This window comes from Sclerotinia sclerotiorum, genomic scaffold (genome assembly GCF_000146945.2).
Source record: "Sclerotinia sclerotiorum 1980 UF-70 scaffold_33 genomic scaffold, whole genome shotgun sequence".
Taxonomy (NCBI): domain Eukaryota; kingdom Fungi; phylum Ascomycota; class Leotiomycetes; order Helotiales; family Sclerotiniaceae; genus Sclerotinia; species Sclerotinia sclerotiorum.
In genome coordinates this window covers 96,151-118,250 of record NW_001820803.1, presented here as the reverse complement: position 1 = coordinate 118,250, position 22,100 = coordinate 96,151, and the positions used below count along the sequence as shown (strand labels likewise).

The 22,100-nt window shown below is 41.2% G+C and overlaps 11 protein-coding genes across 11 annotated transcripts; 7 read left to right on the top strand and 4 right to left on the bottom strand.

The window, feature by feature from the left end:
- Positions 1–340: 340 nt before the first annotated feature.
- On the top strand, positions 341–1,961 carry SS1G_14418 (hypothetical protein; the record flags this gene model as incomplete). The annotated part of the gene is made up of 4 exons (XM_001584599.1): positions 341–413; positions 479–594; positions 652–817; positions 874–1,961. 4 exons carry the CDS (start codon positions 341–343, stop codon positions 1,959–1,961), a joined length of 1,443 nt encoding a protein of 480 aa, XP_001584649.1.
- A 780-nt stretch (positions 1,962–2,741) lies between these two features.
- Positions 2,742–3,032, top strand: SS1G_14417 (hypothetical protein; the record flags this gene model as incomplete). Its single annotated transcript, XM_001584598.1, has 3 exons — positions 2,742–2,802; positions 2,863–2,902; positions 2,972–3,032. 3 exons carry the CDS (start codon positions 2,742–2,744, stop codon positions 3,030–3,032), a joined length of 162 nt encoding a protein of 53 aa, XP_001584648.1.
- Positions 3,033–3,333: 301 nt separating this feature from the next.
- On the top strand, positions 3,334–3,564 carry SS1G_14416 (hypothetical protein; the record flags this gene model as incomplete). Its single annotated transcript, XM_001584597.1, has 1 exon — positions 3,334–3,564. One exon carries the CDS (start codon positions 3,334–3,336, stop codon positions 3,562–3,564), a length of 231 nt encoding a protein of 76 aa, XP_001584647.1.
- Positions 3,565–4,075: 511 nt separating this feature from the next.
- SS1G_14415 (hypothetical protein) lies at positions 4,076–5,832 on the bottom strand (the record flags this gene model as incomplete). The annotated part of the gene is made up of 5 exons (XM_001584596.1): positions 4,076–4,097; positions 4,164–4,501; positions 4,806–5,168; positions 5,261–5,346; positions 5,826–5,832. 5 exons carry the CDS (start codon positions 5,830–5,832, stop codon positions 4,076–4,078), a joined length of 816 nt encoding a protein of 271 aa, XP_001584646.1.
- A 269-nt stretch (positions 5,833–6,101) lies between these two features.
- On the top strand, positions 6,102–7,165 carry SS1G_14414 (hypothetical protein; the record flags this gene model as incomplete). The annotated part of the gene is made up of 2 exons (XM_001584595.1): positions 6,102–6,141; positions 6,213–7,165. 2 exons carry the CDS (start codon positions 6,102–6,104, stop codon positions 7,163–7,165), a joined length of 993 nt encoding a protein of 330 aa, XP_001584645.1.
- Positions 7,166–7,639: 474 nt separating this feature from the next.
- On the bottom strand, positions 7,640–9,444 carry SS1G_14413 (hypothetical protein; the record flags this gene model as incomplete). Its single annotated transcript, XM_001584594.1, has 2 exons — positions 7,640–7,939; positions 8,026–9,444. 2 exons carry the CDS (start codon positions 9,442–9,444, stop codon positions 7,640–7,642), a joined length of 1,719 nt encoding a protein of 572 aa, XP_001584644.1.
- A 1,970-nt stretch (positions 9,445–11,414) lies between these two features.
- SS1G_14412 (predicted protein) lies at positions 11,415–11,552 on the top strand (the record flags this gene model as incomplete). Its single annotated transcript, XM_001584593.1, has 1 exon — positions 11,415–11,552. One exon carries the CDS (start codon positions 11,415–11,417, stop codon positions 11,550–11,552), a length of 138 nt encoding a protein of 45 aa, XP_001584643.1.
- A 333-nt stretch (positions 11,553–11,885) lies between these two features.
- Positions 11,886–12,485, bottom strand: SS1G_14411 (predicted protein; the record flags this gene model as incomplete). The annotated part of the gene is made up of 3 exons (XM_001584592.1): positions 11,886–12,042; positions 12,192–12,358; positions 12,456–12,485. 3 exons carry the CDS (start codon positions 12,483–12,485, stop codon positions 11,886–11,888), a joined length of 354 nt encoding a protein of 117 aa, XP_001584642.1.
- A 1,013-nt stretch (positions 12,486–13,498) lies between these two features.
- SS1G_14410 (hypothetical protein) lies at positions 13,499–14,723 on the top strand (the record flags this gene model as incomplete). Its single annotated transcript, XM_001584591.1, has 4 exons — positions 13,499–13,502; positions 13,647–13,805; positions 13,934–14,073; positions 14,136–14,723. The coding sequence occupies 4 exons, from the start codon at positions 13,499–13,501 to the stop codon at positions 14,721–14,723; spliced, it is 891 nt and encodes a 296-aa protein (XP_001584641.1).
- Positions 14,724–15,362: 639 nt separating this feature from the next.
- On the top strand, positions 15,363–18,120 carry SS1G_14409 (hypothetical protein; the record flags this gene model as incomplete). The annotated part of the gene is made up of 3 exons (XM_001584590.1): positions 15,363–15,531; positions 15,588–17,104; positions 17,155–18,120. 3 exons carry the CDS (start codon positions 15,363–15,365, stop codon positions 18,118–18,120), a joined length of 2,652 nt encoding a protein of 883 aa, XP_001584640.1.
- A 2,774-nt stretch (positions 18,121–20,894) lies between these two features.
- On the bottom strand, positions 20,895–22,070 carry SS1G_14408 (predicted protein; the record flags this gene model as incomplete). Its single annotated transcript, XM_001584589.1, has 1 exon — positions 20,895–22,070. One exon carries the CDS (start codon positions 22,068–22,070, stop codon positions 20,895–20,897), a length of 1,176 nt encoding a protein of 391 aa, XP_001584639.1.
- Positions 22,071–22,100: the final 30 nt, after the last annotated feature.

Here is a 22,100-nt window from a genome sequence, read left to right as displayed (position 1 = left end):
CCATCATTCATCATTCTCGACTTTATTTCTATGGGACATTGTGAATCCTTCTCTACCCATATCTTGTCCTTCTCCTGCATACTTCTCGATACACAAAACTCAAAACTTATTTTGTTTCCTATTTTTAAGAATAAACAAACCGGCGCATTCATTCCTGTTTCTCACAAACTCATTGCGATCGAATACCTTTCGTCAATCTACCCCGTACCCAAGGCACCTAAATCCAGCCTCTGGATGATTTTATTTGAATGCGAACAATAACGGTATGCTCGCAGGATCTTAAGAATATAGCTCCTGCAAACTTATTGTTCTCGTTTACATTACTTTTGAAATTGTCACAATGGCTTCCCAAGCTGCTATGATCGCGGACACGATCGTTGCTATGAAAAGAGCAGTCAAGAGAAAAGCATACGGTATATACTAGTTCCTCTAGCGAAACAAGTTGATAGATATATCTAACAATGTTTGGCAGAATCAGATTCCGATGCTTCAATCGAAAGACTTACAAATCGAGGAAACAAACTGCGAAAGAGAGCAAGATACGTTAAGCAAGGTCAATTGATCCCGCCAAGTGGTCGACATCCATATAGAGAGGTAAGAATCGTAAATTGAGGAGATCATAGGGAACTGTCTAATTCTTACTCTTCATAGACAATTGATCATGCCGGCTATATGAGAGATATTATCAGCAGGAAACCCCCGCTTATCGACGAAGATGGCGAGGAGATCGATAGCGATGAAGAAGACGAAGAAAAAATCGAAACCGCAAGGGCAGCAGCGGCAGAATTCGATCCATATGCGAATATTAAACTGGAAGGTCCGTGACTCGAAATGGAGTTGCTTCGAAAGCCTCTCACTAACTTTTTCGAACAGAACTCCTAGCACCTCTAACCGCTGCCTCGGACTTACCAGACCATCCGAGCCTCTCGCAGCCCTTCACATCGAAAGTTCTGACAGAATTAACAAGGAATGCCGGAGAGATGGTTCAAAAAGAAATGGCGTCTTTATGGAAGATTAAACATCTCCTGACCCGATTTAGCGGTCATGATACTTGGATGCCGTGTGAATCTGTCGAAACTGAATATGATGCTTCATTCTTTGAGACCGAAACAGAGCGGCACCGGGCTCAAATAAAGAGAATTGCAAAAGAGCATGCGGACATGATGTCGAGAGCAACTCTAGCTTCTGAGACTGACGACAGCGTAGCCGTTTCTGGATTAATGATTATGGGTGTCGAAGGCGACACTGCGTCCGGGGTCGCTGCCCTTCAGGCGTTGAAAGGGAAGGGAAGGGAATTGGACTCGGAAAAAGATATGACATCTACTTCTGCAAATGGAGACATTGCAGATACATCTGCTGCAAATGGCACGGGCAACAATTCCGAGCTAGCACCCGAGTCAATACCACCGCCAGATGATGTTGATATGGGTCAAGAAGACTCGCAAGTGACCGGAGATGCAATGGATATTGAGCCGATGGCCGAAGATACTGGGGATAATGCCATTCCTCGTCGTATGAGGACTCGTGCACAAGCACAAGCGGTGTTTGACAATGCAACCCGTTCTAGGTCTATAACACCTGATTTTAACGGCGAGCCTTTCGTTCACCCTTACTTTCTCGCGCCGGCGAACTCATTTCCGGACCGAGATCTTTATTTACCACATGGTGAGGCTGATGAACTGAGAAGGTTGTTGGTGCACTACATTCAGAAGCAAGAAGAGATCATCCGAGGGGCTCAAAAAGTATACGATGGATTGTTGAGAGCTGATCGCATGCGCCATTTGGTATTGAAATGGACGAAAGCCGAAGGACATGTTGGTGACAATCGTGATATGTCAGATGGTGAGGATTGGTATGACAAAGACGAATGGGGATTAGATGAGGATCTTAAGAAAGGACAAGATGAAGAAGAGGAAGATGCGGCGACGACAGCCAAGAAGACTAGAACGAGAAGACAGTGATTCATGATGGGTAACAATACTTTTGGATTAGGGATATAATGGGAGGCGTAACGGTACAGGAAATTGAATAGGGGATAAGGGATAAACTGTACGAAGATACCATGATTCATGATGGGCGCAATTAGGAAAGATTGCATTATGCATTTCTAGATTGAATGCATCAAATGGAGTGAATGGCACCAATGTTATCCATAGTGAAAGTTTTGGGTAAAGAGTAGAGTAGAGTAAGTAGGAAGTAGGAAGTAGTATACATAAGAAATGAAGATATGATATTCAAGTTTGATTGATGGAAAGCGAAATTGGAAAGGGTCATGTCATGATTTGTGCAAATTCTGTGCTTGTTGTGCTGTGTTGTGCTGATGTTGTGCTGATGTTGTGCTGATGTTGTGCTGATGTTGTGCTGATGTTGTGCTGATGTTGTGCTGCACTGTACAATTTTAGCATTTTCTAAAATTCTCTGGGTCTTGGCCATAGCTTTCTTTCTTCTTTCTTTCTTTTTCGAACTTGTGGGAGCTCGCTTCAAAAGACGTCATGCGACAAGTAATGTACTAGGTTGTACATACAGAATGATTTGTTGAGACTTTCACGTGAAAGATTTCCCCTACTTTTTTTTAATAACAATTCACTTCCCAATACATTTTCATACAAGACAATCTGTCCAATTCTTTTTCATCTACAACTTTTAAGTACCTATATATAGGTACGGAAAGCTCTTAAGCATCAGCTCCTCCAATTCAAACTTGTTATATCTCACTTTCATTCACACTGGTTTCTATAACTATGTCGAGTTTCCTAGATAATAACAGAGGTCTCGTCGACTTTGACCAGAAAAGTCTTGCTAGTACGTCAAGAGGACTTGATCCCCACAATAGCTTCATAACATACTAATTGGCTCTTCTAGTTGCGGCAGCATCCATTGCCTTTAACCCTATATTCTGGAAGTAAGCTTCCTGTTCCCCTCTTCCCCTCTTCCCCTTCAATTAGTAGTGTCAAGCTAACCCAAGCTCTAGTACCGTTGCTCGTCAAGGTAAATTTACAATTATCCCACTTACTACCCAAAGCACCCATTGATTTGATTCTCCTATATTCAGAATACCACAATAAAATCCTCACAAGACTTTTCAATGGAAATTCTCGTTATGGATGTTATTTCCTCGCTGTAGTCATCTTTTCCCTCGGTATCTTCCGGGATTTCCTCTACGAACGCGCCTTACGCTCTCAACCCGCCCATCCTCTACTTCTATCCCCTCTCTCACAATATGTATCTTACGCACTTCTTATCTGTGGTAATACTCTTGTCATCAGTTCCATGTGGGCATTGGGTGTCACGGGTACATATTTAGGAGATTATTTTGGGATCTTGATGGATAAGATGGTCACCGGCTTTCCATTTAATGTTAGCAGTGCGCCTATGTATTATGGAAGTACGATGAGCTTTTTGGGGACGGCACTTTGGTGGGGAAAGCCAGCTGGGGTTCTTTTGACCGTGGAAGTATTGGTTGTTTATCTTTTGGCCTTGAGGTTTGAGGATCCATTTACGGCCGGGATTTATGCTAAGAGGGAGAGAGAAAGAAGTGCAAAGAAGGGAAAGAAGGGATTGTAGATGATATTTGTTGGGGTAGGGAAAGAGTTGTGTAGATATGGGTGGACCTGGTGGAGTGCGGGGGAGTCAAGGTTTGAAACCGGGGGAAATGCGGATCTGGGTTAGTGCTATGGGGCAGTGGAGGTAGTATATGATGATGGTGATGGTGAGGAGAGATTGATAATTTTCAAAGAAAAAAAAAAAGCTAGAGCAATGAACTTCAGGCCAGAAGTACATTCTATGAGGACGGATTGATGATTGGGTGGAGCATTTACATTCGGGAAAGACGATACCAAAAAAGGGGTTCAACAATGGGCAGGATTGGTTCGCATAGATATCAACTACTTTGCATTACAGGTGTTATATGGTGGGGAAAATAAAAGGAAGAAATAGCGTACAGTCTTAATATCATTGTATCAATCTTTATGTCTATTGTCTATGTTCTATTTTGACTGTTGACTGTGGATCCTTCAATCATCTTAGTCCTGTATCATGGTCCTGTATCATGGTCCTGTATCATGATCCTGTATCGTCATAGTCCGGTATAAACATCACTAAACCTCTCAGTCAGCAAATCACTTCCAATCATCACACCACAACTCCCCCCAAAAAACACTTACGTCCTAGCCACTAACGGCATCTTCTCCCTCGCCTCTCCAACCTTCTCCAAATCAATCCTCGCAATCCCCAACTTCCCCACTTCCTGTCCTTCCTCCCCCATATCCAACACAACTCTCCCCTGCGGATCAATCACCATCGAATGTCCATAACTGACACGTTTCGAATTATGCGCACCTACTTGCGCGGCGGCAATGACGTATGATTGGGTTTCGATGGCTCGCGCTCGGAGGAGGATTTCCCAGTGGAGTTTTCCGGTGGGTACGGTGAAGGCGGAGGGGTAGGTGAGGATTTGGGTGTTGAGGGTGCGGAGCGTGAGGGAGGGGAGGGGGAAGCGGAGCTAGAAGTTGGGAAGGGGGGGAGGTTAGTTGGGTGGTTTTGTTTTTGCAGTGGTGAGTTTGTTCTTGATTGAGTATGGGATTTGATGGTGGTGTGATGTTTGGGTTCAACTTTATTGTTTCTCGGGAGTAGAGCTCTCTGGGAGAGAAGGGGCGATGTGAATTTTACGGGTAGGTTCACGGCGGTAATAAGGTATTGCGAACACAACACTTGAATGTTCAACCCTATTCAATCAAACGAATTTGAAATCCCCAGAGATGCATCAAATAAGAGAATCGAAGAAGAAGAAAAGAAAAAGAACATACATCAAAACAAATCAACAATCCCACCCTTCCCACAACCGTCTCCACAGGCTCCTCCACCCTAACACCCGCCTCCACACTATCACTCTCCCTCAACCCCGCCGCTGCATAATCAAACAAATGCAACTTATCATACTGACCCACAATCGTCCCCAACTCATCAATCCAGATACTCCTATTGAGAACCTTTGTGCCGTCGAGATTCGGCACGTGAATTCCGACGTTGATGGCGAGGGAGTGCGTTTTGGCGGTGCTTTGGAGACCGAGTACGAAGGGGGATGTGGATATGGGGAGGGCGAGGGAGAGGGAGGTTGGGGGGACTCCAGGAGTGGTTATGTAGTCTGTGGCTTCGGGGAGGAAGAGGGCCTAGAGTTGGGGAGAGGTGAGATTGGGGGTTTAGGAAAGTCGATTCAGAGGGATATGACATTGGGGTTTGAGCAAGGAGGAAGGAAACAAACTTTTGCTCCTTGTTCTGAGGCTTCTCGGGCAAGCTTTTGACAGGTGAGGAGATTTTGTTCAATGTTGGATGTGGAACATAGTTGGCCTATTGCCTAGGGATTAAAAAGTTAGTTGATTTCTTTCTACAATATTCATCGGGATCATATCTATGATATATATAGAGAATATAAATCTTACAATAATAGTCTCTGAGTTTGGATTAGAATCCATTTTGATTGATTTATTTAAATGATAGGGAAATGAACTGGTGAAAGATCGAAAAGGTAGTTTGGTTTTAGGAGTGTGATTGGATGTTGATGTTGATATTGATATTGGTCGATGCTGCTGACAAATAATGAAGCTTTTGATGGGATGAGAGTTGACTTTGGCTAGGAAGTGAAAGTGGGAGGGGAAGTGAGACTTCCGATGAAATATCATCATTTACCACCCGTAGTTTGATAATTGATATCTAAATTTATTAGATGATCATTAATCAATATCCCATTTCCGAGGTTCAAATAAATACACTTCTAATACCTACCTATCTTGAGTCTAATTCTTTTCATAGCAATTGTGTGAACTTACCATGCATCATGCATGGTTTCCAATCAGTCCAAAAGTAATTGTGCACACAGACACACACACACACACATGCGGAATTCCGTCCATGACGTCCATGACCACAAAGGATCCGAACTTTTAACGAAATTCCGAAATTCCCAAATAATTTTTGATCAATTCGAAGACCTCCACTCTCACAAACTACAACCTTACGTGAGCCTTTTTTTTTTTGGATTATAAAATATCCAATTCCCTCTTGAATTAACAAACGAAATGCCATTGTAATTCTAGAAAACCGAAATGTCAAATGGAGGAAATGCTGGGAAAAAATCCTCTTCTTGTATGTAATATCCTTGCCCCTCTCCTCTAACATCCAAGAAGAATTGAAATTAATATACCACATCTTTCCAGATTTCCACTTCACAGCAGGATTAGGATCAGGAATTCTATCTGCGGTTCTCCTCCAACCCGCCGATCTCCTCAAAACCCGCTTGCAACAAAGTAACCATGCTTCCCTATTGACTACCATCCGCGAGCTCTCCCAATCTCCAAATACCATTCGATCTTTTTGGCGAGGAACTGTTCCCTCTGCTCTTCGCACAGGTTTTGGTTCTGCGATCTATTTCACTAGTTTGAATGCTCTACGGCAGAATGTGGCACGCTCGAATCTTTTGAGGACGATAGGTGTTGTGGATGCGAAAAATGGTCCGGTGCATTCAAGTTCATTGCCTAAGTTATCGAATCTAGCGAATTTGACAACGGGGGCCGTGGCGAGAGCTGGAGCGGGTTTCGTACTCATGCCTATGACTATTATTAAAGTACGATATGAATCGAATTTATACGCTTATAAATCGATCATGGGCGCTGGAAGAGATATATTCCTCACCGAGGGATTCCGGGGATTTTTCTCTGGTTTTGGTGCTACGGCTATTAGGGATGCTCCTTATGCAGGATTATACGTGCTCTTTTACGAACAGTTAAAGAAACGTTTAAGTCATATTGTACATTCGGTACCGCAAGCTGAGGAGTTGGTTGAAAATCTGGGTGTGAGGAAAAATATGAAGGGGAGTACGAGTGCATCTATCAATTTTGGATCGGGGGTATTAGCAGCGGGTTTGGCTACTGCGATAACAAATCCGTTTGATGCGATTAAAACGAGGATTCAGTTGCAGCCGAAGAAATATACGAATTTGGTTATGGCGGGGAGGAAGATGGTAGGGGAGGAGGGAGTGAAGAGTCTTTTTGATGGGTTGGGTTTGAGGATGGGGAGGAAGGCTGTTAGTTCTGCATTGGCTTGGACGATTTATGAAGAGCTTATTAGGAGGGCTGAGTTGGCTTGGAAGGGAGAGGAAGTGATTGTTTGATCTTAGGGAGGAGACGAGGATAGGCGATTCACTACTCGTTATTGGTTTGGGAGTTTGTATGATTAACTTTTCAGTATAGATGAAAATTATGATATCCACTTTATTTTTTGCATGTTTTGTTTAATGTTTAGTATTCTTATTTCATGATCGTTAACGCTATTATATTGTGGGTATTCATTCAAGCTCAGTACATAGAAAAAGAGATGAGAGTTCATCCAAGAAAGAAGAAAGTAAAACAAAACACACAAACACACAGACAAACAGACAAACAAATAAACAAACAAAGCATTCTCATCAATCCAAGTCTTGCTCCACATAATTCACTCATCCATCCCTCATTAAAAACCAAAACCTTTAACCCCAATCCTTACCCACCCACCCGCTCACTCCATCCTTTCAATTTCGCCGTTACCCATACCCATCATCATCATCTTCTCTACACCCTCCCCACCAACGTATGGTGATAACATCCAACTACCTCCCCGCCGCCCACCTAACCCAAGGACTCGGACTCCTACTCCCCGCATGACTATGTCCCCGCTTATGCTTCCTCTCAATAACCAACTGCAAATCATCATTCTTCCGATGATGTTTCTTCTTATGTCGATCTTCTACTACGTATTCCTTGACGTATTCGATGGTGTGTTGTTGATGTTGTTGTTGTTGTTTTTGCGGTGCTGGGCTTCGTGTTTCACGTAGTTGTCGTGTGTGCGTCCAGAGGATGTCTTGTTCTTCTTCCGGTACCCAGCGTTTGATTAGGAGGTATTCGGGGTCCTGGGGGCTGGGGTTAGCCGGGGGGGGTCCTTTTTTTTGAGGGGAGAGAGTGGGTGAGGGGGGTTTTGGGGAAAGTGGGAAATTACCTCTCTATCGAATTCATAGGAAATTCCATAAACACGTAATGTTTCAAGGGACAAATGTTTCCTTGACATTCTGGTATAAGTTGGTCTTGGACCCACAGGTTGGATTTGATATTGTGGAGGGTTATGCTGCACCGGAGGTGGAGGAGCTTGCTGTACTGGAGTAGGAGCAGGAGGAGGACGAGCAGGCATCTGAGCCACTGGTGGCGGAAGAGCTTTCCCTTCTTTCACAGCTACAATTTGCTGTTCGTTCAAACCGGCTTTATGAAGATCTTCATGAAGACGTCGTTGATATTCCTGTTCTCTTTGTTCCCTCTCATGTCTCTCCCGCGCTAATCGATCCGCTTCTTGTTTTTTGAATTTCTCAATTATTTCTTCTTTTTCTTTGCGTTCTCGAGCTGCCTTTTCGGCTTCTTCTCTCTTGTACTTTTCGATCGTTTCTTCCCGGGCTTTGTTTTCTCGCTCGTGTCGTTCTTGTTCCATGCGTTTCATTCGTTCGTATGTATCTCTGATTTCTCTCTCGGCTCTTTCTTTTTCCTCTTGACTACGTTTTTCTTTTTCCATTCGCTTTTTTTCTTCCTTGAAGGAGAGAAGTTCGAATTCTTCTCTTAACATTTTTTCCTTCTTTTCCATCTCTTTCTCCGCTTTATATCTTTCCAATTCCCCTTTGGTCATTCTCAATTCAATGTCTTCTCTCAATAACCTCTCATTCTTTTCTCTCTCCTTCTCCCTCTCCCGTTCAGATTTATACCGTTCCAACTCCCCCTTCGTCATCCTCAACTCAATATCCTCCCTCAACAACCTCTCATTTCTCTCTCTCTCCGTCTCCGCTCTATATCTCGCCAACTCCCCCGAATCCCTCACCAACCTCTCACTCCTCTCCCGCTCCTTCTCCATCCTAATCCTCTCCAACTCCGCCCTCGTCACCTCCAACTCAAATTCTTCACGTGTGAAACTCCCTCGTCCCGATGATGTCCCACTGTGCGAAGTACTCACATGACGACTATGACGACTATGACTTCGATGTTTACGTCTCCCTCCATCTCCTACACTTAATCTACTCCTCGCACGACGGCTTTCATACATGGAAGAATCATCGCTATCGCTATCGAAATCATTGTTGTAAGTCCTTCGCTGATCTACGATGATAGGCTGTGCAATGGGAGCAGGAGCAACGGGTGGAGGAGGAGGTGGAAAAGGAGATCGTTCCCGATGACCTGTTGAATGGGCTCGTCGGATGGAAGAGATCTCTGGAGTGAGATAGGCGGATGTTCCGTACCGGTAGCCTGGGACTGGAACGGGATTATGTTGTGGTTGTGGTCGTCGGTAGGGGATTGTGGGGACGGGATCTCGTCCTCGCGTTAAGGTTTCGCGGGATATATGGATGTCAAGATCTTCGTCTTCGTAGTAGTGACGTGCCATTTTGTTGATTTAGATCTAGATTCAGGTCTAGATATATTTTGTATTTTGAATGGTTTCCTGATTCGTTCAGAAGATGGGATAAATAGATAGATAGGTGGGTTGTTCAAATAGTTCTAACCCCGCGACCGAGGAGTTGGGTCGATTGCGACGTCGAGATAGGATGAATGCGATGCGATAAGCTTTTTCTTTTTTGAACTCTGCTTATTTTGTTTTCTCTGCTGTGTTTTTGGATGCTGTGTCTGAATAAACCTTATTATTCGAATTTCATCTGAAGATACCTAGGTAGGTAGGTATGTGATGAAATATGAAGATATATTGTTATTCGTCGGATGTCTGATGCCTGATATAAAATACCCTTATTAAAACGAGTAATAAACTAACAAGCAACAAAACTTCCCTCAAGTTCAGACTCAAGCACAAGTACAAAAGTACAGAAAAGAGTAGAAGAAGAATCAAAGCAAGTAAAGAAGAAAGTAAAAAAAAAAAAAAAAAAACACAAGATGAGTAAAAAAGTGATCAATGTATGTATGTATGTATGTATGTCTTGTCAGTCAGGTCTTCGTCAGGTCTCGTTTCGTCAGCAGGAATGGGCATGGGCTGATTTAAAGCTCTTTTACTGGATCTGAATCTGATGTCTGTATTTCAAATGCACAATGAATGCAGTAGGTTTCTATCTAGGTAGGTAGTAGGACTCTATGGATCTATGGTCGAATTTGCGGTTGCATGACTGACCGACTGACTGACAAGCTTGGTTGGTTGTAGGACGGTCTGTTTCATGTTTTGGTTGTATTGTATTTGGGTAGTCTGTTTATACTTAGTATGTATGTATGTATGTATGTATGTATGTATACAGATATAGATAGATATAGATAGATATCTTAAGCTAGGTATTATTTACCATTCATCTCACTTATTTCCATTTCATAGAGTAATATTCCCTAAACCCCTACAAAGTACTCTCTCTCTATACAAACATCGAGAACTTACCTACCTACCTAGTAGATACATACATACCTACCAACCATTCCTCCCATAATGCCCAGAGCTGACAGCATATATTGTACGTACAGCCCTAAGACGTTAGTGAGGTAGAGTTTTGCCTCTACAGAGTGAAGAGAAGCGCTACCTAGCACCTAGCATCTAGCACCTAGCACCTAGCACCTACCTAGTGCATTTCTACCCTCCCCTGTAAACGATTATGCAGCTAATTCGATAGATCTGACAAGGGTTCGTATACTGATCCTATGATAAGAGGGGAGGTTGGTGGAGAGGTAGATACAGTAGTATTATTGGTATTGAGATATCATCCAGCTACATGAGCTACTTGCTGAGAGGTAAGGTTAAGAATACTACAAACCTATGATATTGATTCTACCACCAAGGTGATTGATTTAATCATTCCACTGGGATATCCACACGCGTACGGGGCATGAAAAAGGAATTTAAGTTTACAAGGTACATTTGAGGCTCTGAACGTTTATTTCCCCACTACACTAGAATGGATCCCTTTAATTCTCGATTTCTCACCTGCCGTGTACGGAGGAACTGGCATATTTCTCGCCTGCCAAAACTGCACGCTGCGGTAAATCTTTACGTATGGTTTGTTCGGAGGTACGAATATAAGTGGGGATGAGATGGGGAATTTCTGTATGGAAGATTGAGAAGGGAAAGGAAAGAAATGTTGGTGTTTCTCATGTTGTGTGCGATACGCTGCTTCAGGATGGATGCGATGCGATGGGGTGGGTTGGTACTCTGTATGGAGAGAGGCTGAAAAGGGTAGGGTAAGCGCCTAGATTTGGTCTTGAGGGTCTTTTAGTTATGGTAGTCTGTAAATGATTGTGCAAATGATTTTGATGATTTGGTGAATTCTCATCTCTACTAAGTTCTAACTATACTATCGGAATACTCCGTACAGTCGAGTTTTATCCCTTGCGTTCTTTGGATGAGTTATTGGGTGAGAAGTATTGATGATGGATTTTTTGAGGGTATTTTTGGATGGTAATAGCAAGGGAAAGAAATGGGTGGAGATTGGTGCTGAAAAAGATTCAAATTTTGAGGGTAGTGTTATTTTGAGGGGCGAGTACTTGGGTTACTTGGTCCATTTTTGATTTTGATACTACTACCTAGGTAGGTACTTGATAACCTTACATACATTTCAACTCAATACAAAGTCTGTTGACTGAAATGCCAACAAATTATGAGTACCACTGATCTTTGTATCTTCCCACATGACATTAAAAGCATTTTTGTCTCTAAAGAAGTGAAGAGTGACTCCTTCACCATAAACATCCCCACACACCCAAATCCAAGTCTCACTACAGCTATCAACCATCCCAAGCAAATCCTTTCAAAGATGTACCGATCATAAGCTTACAACTTTTCATAAATCTAAAATGCATACAAAAAGATACTCCATCCATTCCATACATAATAAAAATCCATCAAGCACGACCACCACTTTGAAGAATCCTCGCAATATTCTCCGTACTTTTCTCATACGTAGTCTCTAAATATTGTAACTTCTTGCCCAAATTATCAATATCCGATTTCAGCTCCTTGGTCTCGCTTTTTAATCTCTTGTCCACATTGGCGGTAGGGCTGAAAACGAACCTATCCAATCATTAATGCTTGTTATATCTATCTATCTTGTGAAGTGATCATGTGGTTTCATGGCAAAAATAGTAAAATGAGTGCTGTGAGATGGAAAAGCAAGGAAGATAGAGAAGAAAGGTGTAAGGGATAATTACATTTTCCCAACTCCTTCATAGACATTGGTGCTAGGTGGTAACGTGGATACTTCGGTCGATGTAAGTTCGAGTAAACGGATTTCGCGTTGTTTGAGAGAGATTTGAGATTTGACGACACTGATTTGTTGTTCGGCTTGAATAGCTTGAGATTGTATTTCGTTGACAAGCTATTAGATGGTTAGTAAACCTTACTTTGGTTTTGATATTGGTGGAGTTTGGGAGGGGAGGGGGCTCATATCAAGAGTCTTTGGTGCTTCACTTTACCTTTTGTAAAGCTTCGTTGGAGATAGACATCTTTGTATGTGTGTGTGTGTGTGTGTATGTATAGTAACTGGGAGTCAACTATTGTTGGATTTGGGAATATGATTCTTCACGCTTCTTCACAGTATATGGAGTATGCTCCTTGTTGAATACTTGTCCGTCTGCTTGCTCAATATGCGTGGGGAACTATTTTCAAAAATATCATGCGTTGACCGATAAGAATCTCGATAAGAAAGGCGGTAAGATTGAAGTTGGTGGCAGAATAGATGATTATCCAACTTCAAAAACCCATGATGATAGAGAGTAACATTGGATAAGTTGTGGTTACATCTTGATACCTCGGTTGTTGTAATTATCTTGTTAATGTCCTTGTTCTAGTGCTTTGCTGAAATACATGTGAAAGTATGAAGCCTAAATCCAATGCGAGAAGGTTTATCTAAATAGTAGTTACTAGCAAAGAGATATTTCAGTACATGAGCTAAATACCTAGTAGGTATAAAGTATTGTCAACCTTACAAAGAGATGACAGTTCTTGACTAACTTCTTTCTCTCTTACTGACCTGTCAACCTATTTATTGTATGTAACCTCATACTCACAGAGATACAAATATATTTTGATAAATCATTCAAACCTCTAGATACTAGCTCCCGTAGCTTCCGGTCAAAACGGTTCATCAAGTTCGTATCAGATCCACCTTTTCTACCCATATCTGGAATGACGTTGCATTTTTCAAGCATTTCTCACATTCGACAGGCTCGGCCCTTCACTTCCTGGCATAACCAGCTCAAGTACCAAAGTAGTTTTCTTGACTAGAACACTAAAGAACCTGCTAATGCTGCTTGCTAATGAACTCAAAGTCAAAAAATTATGTGCATTAGACCAATCTAGATATTTTCAATCTTTTGTATTGTTCATTCATTCAAGTATATTTTGATCATCATTCTTGTCTCTTGTTGCTGCGATATCAATCTATCACCCCGCTGTACGTCTAGAGGACATTGGCCTACGGGCGATCATAACAACAAGCTTTCTCCACGATTTCACTATGGGTTTTCATCTCCCATCAATTCCATATCCTCCAGCGCGACCAGAAGAAGGTTTTTGGGCTCCTGTAACATCTACCATAAATTGGTGTGAAGGCAATACCTCCAAACTTCAGATTATAGCTTTCATCTTCTAACATTAGATCACAGAGGACTACTATGCTACTATTTACTCTGCCGAGATCGTCAACACTCTTACCAACCTACTTTTTATATGGCTTTGCATCAAAGGTACTCGGAATTGTTTAAAGTATGACCATGATAGCGTATTTCTGGTGGCATTTCTAGGTTATGGTGCTGTAGGCACAGGTGAGTACTTAAGCAATCTTCATGATACTCGGACTAACATAACTAAGGTTCATTCCTGTTCCATTCAACCTTGAAATGTAAGTCATGTCTATCAAATGAAGCATTTAACTACTGACACGATAGTTTAGATCCTATGCAACTTGTCGATGAACTTTCCATGATTTATACTACATGCTTGATGTGCTATGCAACTTTCTCCTTCTCTCAATCCCGCATCTTCAGACAAGTATTAGCATTTAGCTTAATATTCCTGTCCGTATTCATAACGGTAGGCAGATAGTCTCGTCCTCACTTCCTCAATTTGTAATGCTAAAACAAGAATACCAATAGCTTTACTACCATTATCTCCAAGACCCCGATTTCCATCAGAATGCATTTGCGCTTCTGACAGCTACCGTACTTTTCCGTTCCATGTATGTCATGGAAGTTAATATACGTCCTTCTCTTCGAAAGAAATATGCGACTACAGAACTTTCTCATGAACATCCTGATACTACTCATTCCGAGCGCTTAGCAAATGAAAAGAGACAACATGATATCTTGAAAGAAATGTGGTTGATGGTTGGCTTAGGTCTTTCCATATTTCTTGGTGGTTTTGGTATATGGTCTTTGGATAATCATTATTGCTCAACGGTTAGACAATGGAGACATGAGATTGGACTTCCGTGGGGATTATTACTCGAAGGACATGGCTGGTGGCATTTGATGACGGGCATTGGATCATACTTCTATTTGGTTTGGGGTATTTGGCTACGACATTGCTTGAATGATAAGCAAGATGAATACGTTTTGAATTGGCCACATTACTTCAGTCTACCGGAAGTCATCACACGTCCTGAAAGTAGCAAAATCTCGAGTGGAAGACGGAACGGAAAACAAAACGGACATGTCAAAGATGAATCTAGAAAATCCGTTTAAAAAAGATGTTAGTGGTGGTTTGTTATGGCTTTAGGAATACCTCTTTAGAATAGAGCGTGGGCATCGAGTATGAGTGGTTGTTTGATTAGATATAAAATATTGATACCCTTTTTCATAGATTATGAATTATACCAACCTCGAACTTTTGCTATTGCTTCAACAGATGTATAAATTTTTATTTAGTATTTGAAGGGATTATTCGAATTGGGTTGACCCCCACCCCCACCCCACGATAAGCTCTAGCCTTGTCTAAAAATGTAGGACCAGCCTTGCGCAAATCCACAAGCCCAACAGGGTTAAATCTTAATCATGATTGGCTGGATAATCAATTCGTGTCCAATATCAATGAAATAGTTTCAGCCACGGCAATCCGCAATACGCAAGCATTCGAAGTCAGCATACATTTAAATGAAGTATACGTACTTTTTCTATGAATAAATACCTAGTATGCGAATACTTCCAAGATACCTTTCCCAATATTGTCCATCGACTTCAAGAATTTCTGAAAGCAAATAAAGTCAATCTCATGCTGCGAGGCTACAACAATTTCCTATTCTGGATCATGATATGCAATGCATGATTTGATCAAACAATAACTTTACGGGAGCAACGTGTTTGATTTCTGAAGCTTGAAAGATCATGACTAGCCCTGCGAAACAAAGCGCCTCAAGATGGGGGTCATTTTTGTCACAAGCAGTAGGAGGGTTGGAATCAAGATTAGATAATATATTGGCAGAAGGACAAGAAGGGCAAGCAAACAGATCAGCTCCTACAGCTGGCAGTACAGTTGCAGCAAAACCAGAGGCAGGTATGAAAATCCGTTCAAAGTTCTTGAAAGATACATTGATCTGACAATGCTTCTAGCAATTTCTCGAAGTGGATCAAATAGTAGTAGGACAAACGATCGATTACAAGAACGTCTAGCAAGGGCAGTAGCTGCAAAGAATGCACAGAAATCCGGTACACAATCAATATCTTCTAATGTGCCTTCGAGAACTGGTAGTCCAATCACAGTTGGTGAAAGTCCAAGGCAAAGTCTAGATGCGAGTTCTAGTGTAGGAGGTGACGAGGCTGTCAAACCAATTTCGCAAGACTTTGGGTCTGCCGCAAATAAGAATGCTGTCGAATTGGATGCGCCTACTGTGGAGGTTCGACCAAGTACTCCAGTCACTGAACCCGCTTCAGATTCCCTTCAGCCATCACCCAGTATAAGTGCCTTGAAGGCTGAACCAACTTCCCGTTTATCGACGGATTCTACTAGATCTAATATACCTAGAGGATCTATTGATTCTATTCAACCATTGGAGCCGATATCACGCTCATCGGTTGATGAGCTACCGGCGATTATTTCAGCTCCAGATGTGGTTTCGGCGTCAAAAACCCCGGCTGAACTAGAGGCTGCGCTCAACCAGCTTCAATCAGACTATGAAACCTCAGAATTACAAAGACAGGAGGAAATTCATGGATACATAGAACGAATTGATGCACTGCAGGCAAAATTACAGTATTTAGCAAAAGAAAGTCTAGAATCGGCTAGCATTGCTAAGAATGCTGCACCATCAGGTAGCCTGGAAAGAAAATTGGCCGATAAAGAACAGCAAGTCATTTTACTCATGGAAGAGGGCCAGGTTTTGTCTAAGAAGGAGTTAACCCATATGACGACAATCAAAAAGCTTCGTGCCAAAATTCTTGAGAACAACAAAGAAGTCGCGGAAACCAAAAAGAAACAGGAAAAGTTTGAGAAGGAGGCTGCATCTCTGGCAGAGCGCCTTAAACGAGCCGAGGGTGCTGAGAAGAGTCTGAATGAGAGGAACAACGTGATTAATCGACTTCGAAAGGAGCTTGATGCGGTTAAGATCGAGAGAGATACCAAGGATACGATAATCGCAAATTTAAAAACTCAACTTGAAGATGATGCTGCTCAAGAAAAACAAGCAGAGGCAAAAATTGCTCATGAAGCACTTGAGGCCGAGAAGAAACGTGTTGCTGAGCTTGAGGATGATATTTCTAACCTCAAAATTGGGAAGCAGCTTGTTAATGACAGAGCACAGATACAAGTTAAGGAGCTCAGAGAAAAGATGGACAGGGAAGCGGAAAATGCTCGAATTGCAGCTCTTGAAATGAAAAATGAGCAACAAATGCTAGAGAGTAAATTAGAGGTTATGAGAGCTAGAGCTGAAGAAGTATCATCTGGTGCTACAGGAGATGCGCAAGCAAAACTTCTACGTCAAATCGAAACCTTGCAAACACAATATGCTGTTGCAAGTGAGAATTGGCAAGGAATTGAAGCTTCATTAACGGCACGTGCAACTAGTCTAGAAAAGGAGAGAGATGAAGCGACTAAGCGAGAAGCTGAGGTTAGACGAAAAGCTCGTGAAGTGGTATGTATCAATTGTCCATATTTCTATGAAATACTGCTAATCAAGCTTAGAGTTTGAAAGCTAAACGCAATGAAGATGAACTGGAAGAAACTAGGTCGAAATTACCCAATTTTCAACAAGAACTTTCCGAACGAAATGCTCAATTAGATGATCTCAAAAAACGTGTCGAAGAGGCTGAAGCTGCATTAGTATCAGCCAAGGCCGAATTTGAGGATGAGAAACAGACATGGAATTCTGAAATGCAACAAAGATTGTTGGATGAGAAACAAAAATGGCTTGAAGAAATTTCTCTCAGTGGTCGCGGAGATTCACCTGTAGCGACAAGTCGAAGGGGTTTAACATCAGAATATTTGGGCTTACAAAATATGCAATTGAGAAGGACCTCAGGTAGATCTACAACTGGTGAAGCTACTCCAGAGAGACTTTTACGTCGTCAATCTGGTCAACTACCTTCAAAATCTCCAGATCCTGGAACACCTGTCAGACATGATTCAACGACATCATTAACACATTCTATCTCGTTAAATTCAATCGCTACAAATGGGACAGGCGATAGAAGTGATTTTAAACCACAAACACCATCTCTTCATACGCTAGATCAGGATGATTTCTTCGAAAATCATAGATCTTCATCCCCTCAACAAACTCTTCACGATATAATATCCACTTCAACTGCTGGTGCAGGACCTAGCGTCCAACTCGTTGAAAGAATGAGTTCCGCAGTTCGCAAATTAGAAAGTGAAAAAGTGGCCACGAAAGAAGAAGTGGCTAGATTAGCCGCTCAGCGTGATGAAGCGAGAACGGAAATTGTAGCGTTAATGAAGGAGGTAGAAAGTAAGAAGGAAGTAGAAATGAGGGTTAAGGAATTAGAAGAAGAGGTTAGAGGTGTGAAAGAGAGGTATGAGGTTACGCTTGAGTTACTTGGGGAAAAGAGTGAGGAGGTGCTGGAGTTGAGGGGAGATGTAGAGGATATTAAGGCGATGTATAAGGAGCTTGTTGTTAGAAGTGTGGAGTAGAGAGGGGATATGAGGGAGAGGTGGATGGGTAGATGTGTGGATGTGTGTGGGAAGGGTTTAGGGGCGTAAGGAGAAGGCATACGAGGAAGGCACAAAGGGCAAGTGGGCTGTACTTTTATCTAGAATTGAATCGGCGATCGATAGTCATATTGTATGTGTGGGTGGGCAAGCGAGCAAGCGGGCATAAATCTTTAACGGAATGAATAAACATGTTTAACAATCTGATCTTAATTTATTTGGTTATGAATTGCTGATGTTTTTGTTTGTATCTATATTCGTCTTGTGGAATCGAAATTTATCTCCGGAGAATAATTTTATTGAATTATATTTTATTCGTTATAAAGTTTTGATAAATGAAAATGATAGTATTTGATATAAAAAGATGATTGAAAAGGAAGATAATTGAAAAGTAGAGTATTAGACTTAAATATAAATATAAATATAATATCCTGATCTCAATTTTATAAAAGATCTTACATGATATTCACTAGGAATCTTAAACTAAAGTTAAACTTGTTCTTAACTACAACTTATGAATAGACTGGTATATATATAATTGATAATCTGAAGGTGGAATTAATCTCCTGTAATTATATTGTAACAGGATTAAATCTGTAGATTGATGAGTTGGGGATAGAATGGCTGGTGGCTTATATTATACTTTGTTGGGGATATAACGCATATGAGTTTCATTTTTTTTAAGTTACTAGGAGGAGGAAAGATTAGACTAGCGTGACACGCCGTTAGATGATCTTGATTTAGAGGAATATAAAGGGGTTTATAATTGATCGTCTGATATGAAAGTATCTTCATTCTTTATATTCTTCTTCTCTGAGTATAAGTGTTGTATTTTCTCCAACCCCTAAATTTCATAAGCGCTCTCTCATCTGAAGTGTGAACTTCTTTAATGGGTACGCTAGTCTCCGTATGTTTCCCAATCCTATTCTCTAGCTACTTCAGACCAAATCTGTTAGTCTATTTCCTGTATGGGCATATCTGTATATCTTGAATGTGGCAATGATATATTAATATATCTAATGATGAATGATGATGAGAATTGACAATAAATATTGGAGAACGATACTGTTTGAATGGATAACATGGAATTTACTTTGATGGAAATAAAGCCGAAAATTGAATTTGCATTCGACTTCATAGAAGTGAGCGACCTATCCAATCAAAAAATCGAACCTCGTCAATTCTACATTTCATGTCGAACCAGTAAGCTTGTTGGAAGTGTATGTTCATATTTTCTATCTATTGTAATATCAAGAGATATCTTATAGCATATATACCGTGATGGTAACTCTAGCGTATTTCTATACGGCTTCCTAGTAGGATTACAGCTGTCACGTGTTTATAACAGAGTTGACGAATTGAAAACCGATATTATTCTAGCTTTTATACATGTAAACGAGAATTTTCAGTGTTTAAATTGAGAAGGAGAATATATACTATATAGGGCTAACAAATCAAATCCACTAAATCGGAGCTGCATATACAAGGAATTCATTTCTTATTATAAAAGATAGTATTTTCTATTGTTTTGATTCTATAGATTCTGATTAAAACCTTTGCAGAAATCTCTCATGGTTGCTAGTTGATATTTCATCTTATTGCAAGCATTATGATATGAATGACTTACTTTGTGAGTAATAGTATTTCAGAACGAGTTTGGGGTGGGTTACATATATAGTTTTTTTTACAGCAACTAGGAAGTAAATGATATATCAAACAATGAAAATTGACAACGATTTTCTGTAGTTACAGTATTAAGAATCTGAATAAATTACATGAAACTTTTTGTGGATGCCATGCTCATATAACCATAACATTCGACCTAGAAACTGTGTGTAATTATGCTTGATTCTCGAAAAGTTTCATGCTCCCAATCTGACATTTGGGTCTTCTAGACAGGAACAACAGATTTACATTACGAATATCGACCGAGCAGAGTTTTGGTAGCCAGGAAGAAGGATTTTATCTGTTGACTTCTTTAAGGGATAGAAAACATGATCATTAAAAAAGAACCTTATATCGAAGGTAAACAAATTTGCAGCTTCGTGCTATCGATGCCTTGTACTTGGTCACTTGCCCCTTCCCATACTAATTTAAATTGGAAATCAAAGCTCTGTCTTTCAGTAACAAAAAATCAGTATATACTCCTCAGTTGATAAAATATACTACCAAATATAAATTAGAAGCGATGGGCGGCGTCATTAAAGCTTCCCCAAGTTGATAAAAATATATGCCAAATAATGAGAGCATAGATCACTACGTAGTGTATTGACAATTCATGACGGTAGACGTTGAAATTTTTATGTTGAAGAAAGAAGATATAGTGACAGTGATAATTTGACATGATAGTGCTGTAGGATTAGACTAACCTATTTACAGGAGAGACCCTTATGTTTCCAGGTGTCACATGAATGGCAAGACATGATTTTTCTCCGGTTTCGTTGTTATCTTTCAAGCCTACTTGGTTGACTACGTTGAAATATAGGATCGAGGCAAGAGTGTGACTTTTGTAGGCCAAAAAAGTTCCCTTTTCTGGCAACCGACATAACTTTGTCTTCAACCAGCCTAAATCCAACTATTTATGGTTTTTTATAGATGGGAGATGTCACCTGGACATGTCATTATGTAAAATGTTGATTTGCCATTCCATTACAAGATCAAACAGCTTAGTTTTATGTAAAGAGAACAAAATACATGACCATCTGCATATATTACTACATAAAAATCACCCCTCCCACATGTTATACACCCTCATCCTAAAAAATATTAAGAAGTGACGAAATTTCCCCAACGACCCCCGAAGCTGCCGTCTGAGAAGCAGAAGGTGCACTTGTGATACTCGAAACATCAGTAGAAACACTGCTCTTGCCTCCCTTTGCCGTAACACTTGCAACACTAGATGAAGCAGAACCGCTTTTCACACTCGAAGCACTTCCCGTAGAAGAAGCCATGGTGGTCATCCCACTTGTCCTAGTCGACGCTGCACTATATACACTCAATTGACTTGAAAATCCCGAAACACCAGCTTGATACCAAGCTGCCTTTCCTGCCTCGGCACTAATGATTGAATCTCTGTATCCGGTTGGAATGACGATTTTGCTAATGGAAGCAGAGGATGAAATGGTAGATGTAACTGTTGTGGGACGGAGGGAACATCCGATGGTTTTCACAACTGTGGAGGAGATAGTGGAAAGTTTTGTAACGGAACCCAGAGTGTTGGTTGCGGGGGAGACAAAGTAGGTTATATCGGTCACGGTATTGGATACAGAGCAAGAGAACGAAGCGATGGAGGATGTGAGTGAGGAGGAGGAGGTTATAGTTCCACTGCCTGAGATGGAGCTTGACCTAATTCCTGATGATAGAGAACCGGTGCTTTTGACAGAGCTAGATGTGCTACTAACACTGGTCGATGAGGTGGAAAAAATCTTAGAAGATGAGACTTTAGATATCGAGGTTGAACTCGTTGAAGTAGAAATAGAACTGCTGCTCGAAACTGAAGATTTGGAGCTAGTGCTCGTGGTGCTTGGTTTCGAGGTACTTTTTGCCGAACTTGTGATGGGAGTTTCAGTAGTTTTCACGGAGGTAGTCGTTGGCGTACTTACCACGGCTGTAGTTTTTTGACTTGTTGCTACAGCCGTGGTTTTTTGAGTAGTTGGTGTAACCTCTGTTGTTTTTGGAATAGTTTTTGCAGTGGTTTTTGCAGTGGTTTTTGCGGTAGTTTTTGCGGTAGTTTTCTTCGCGGCTCTTGCGAAGAATTTAAACAGCCCTATGTTATCAAGGGACCCTTCTAAAGGTGAAGGAGTCTCCAAAACAATTCCAGATATTGAAGTAGCTAGATCAGTACTAACAGAGTCTGCTTGAACACCAGGATATGCTTGAACAGCAGAAACTAAAAGCAGAGAGGCAATAAGAGAATGGGAAGAGAAATACATTTTGAAACGAATGAATGTAGTGAGCAAAAG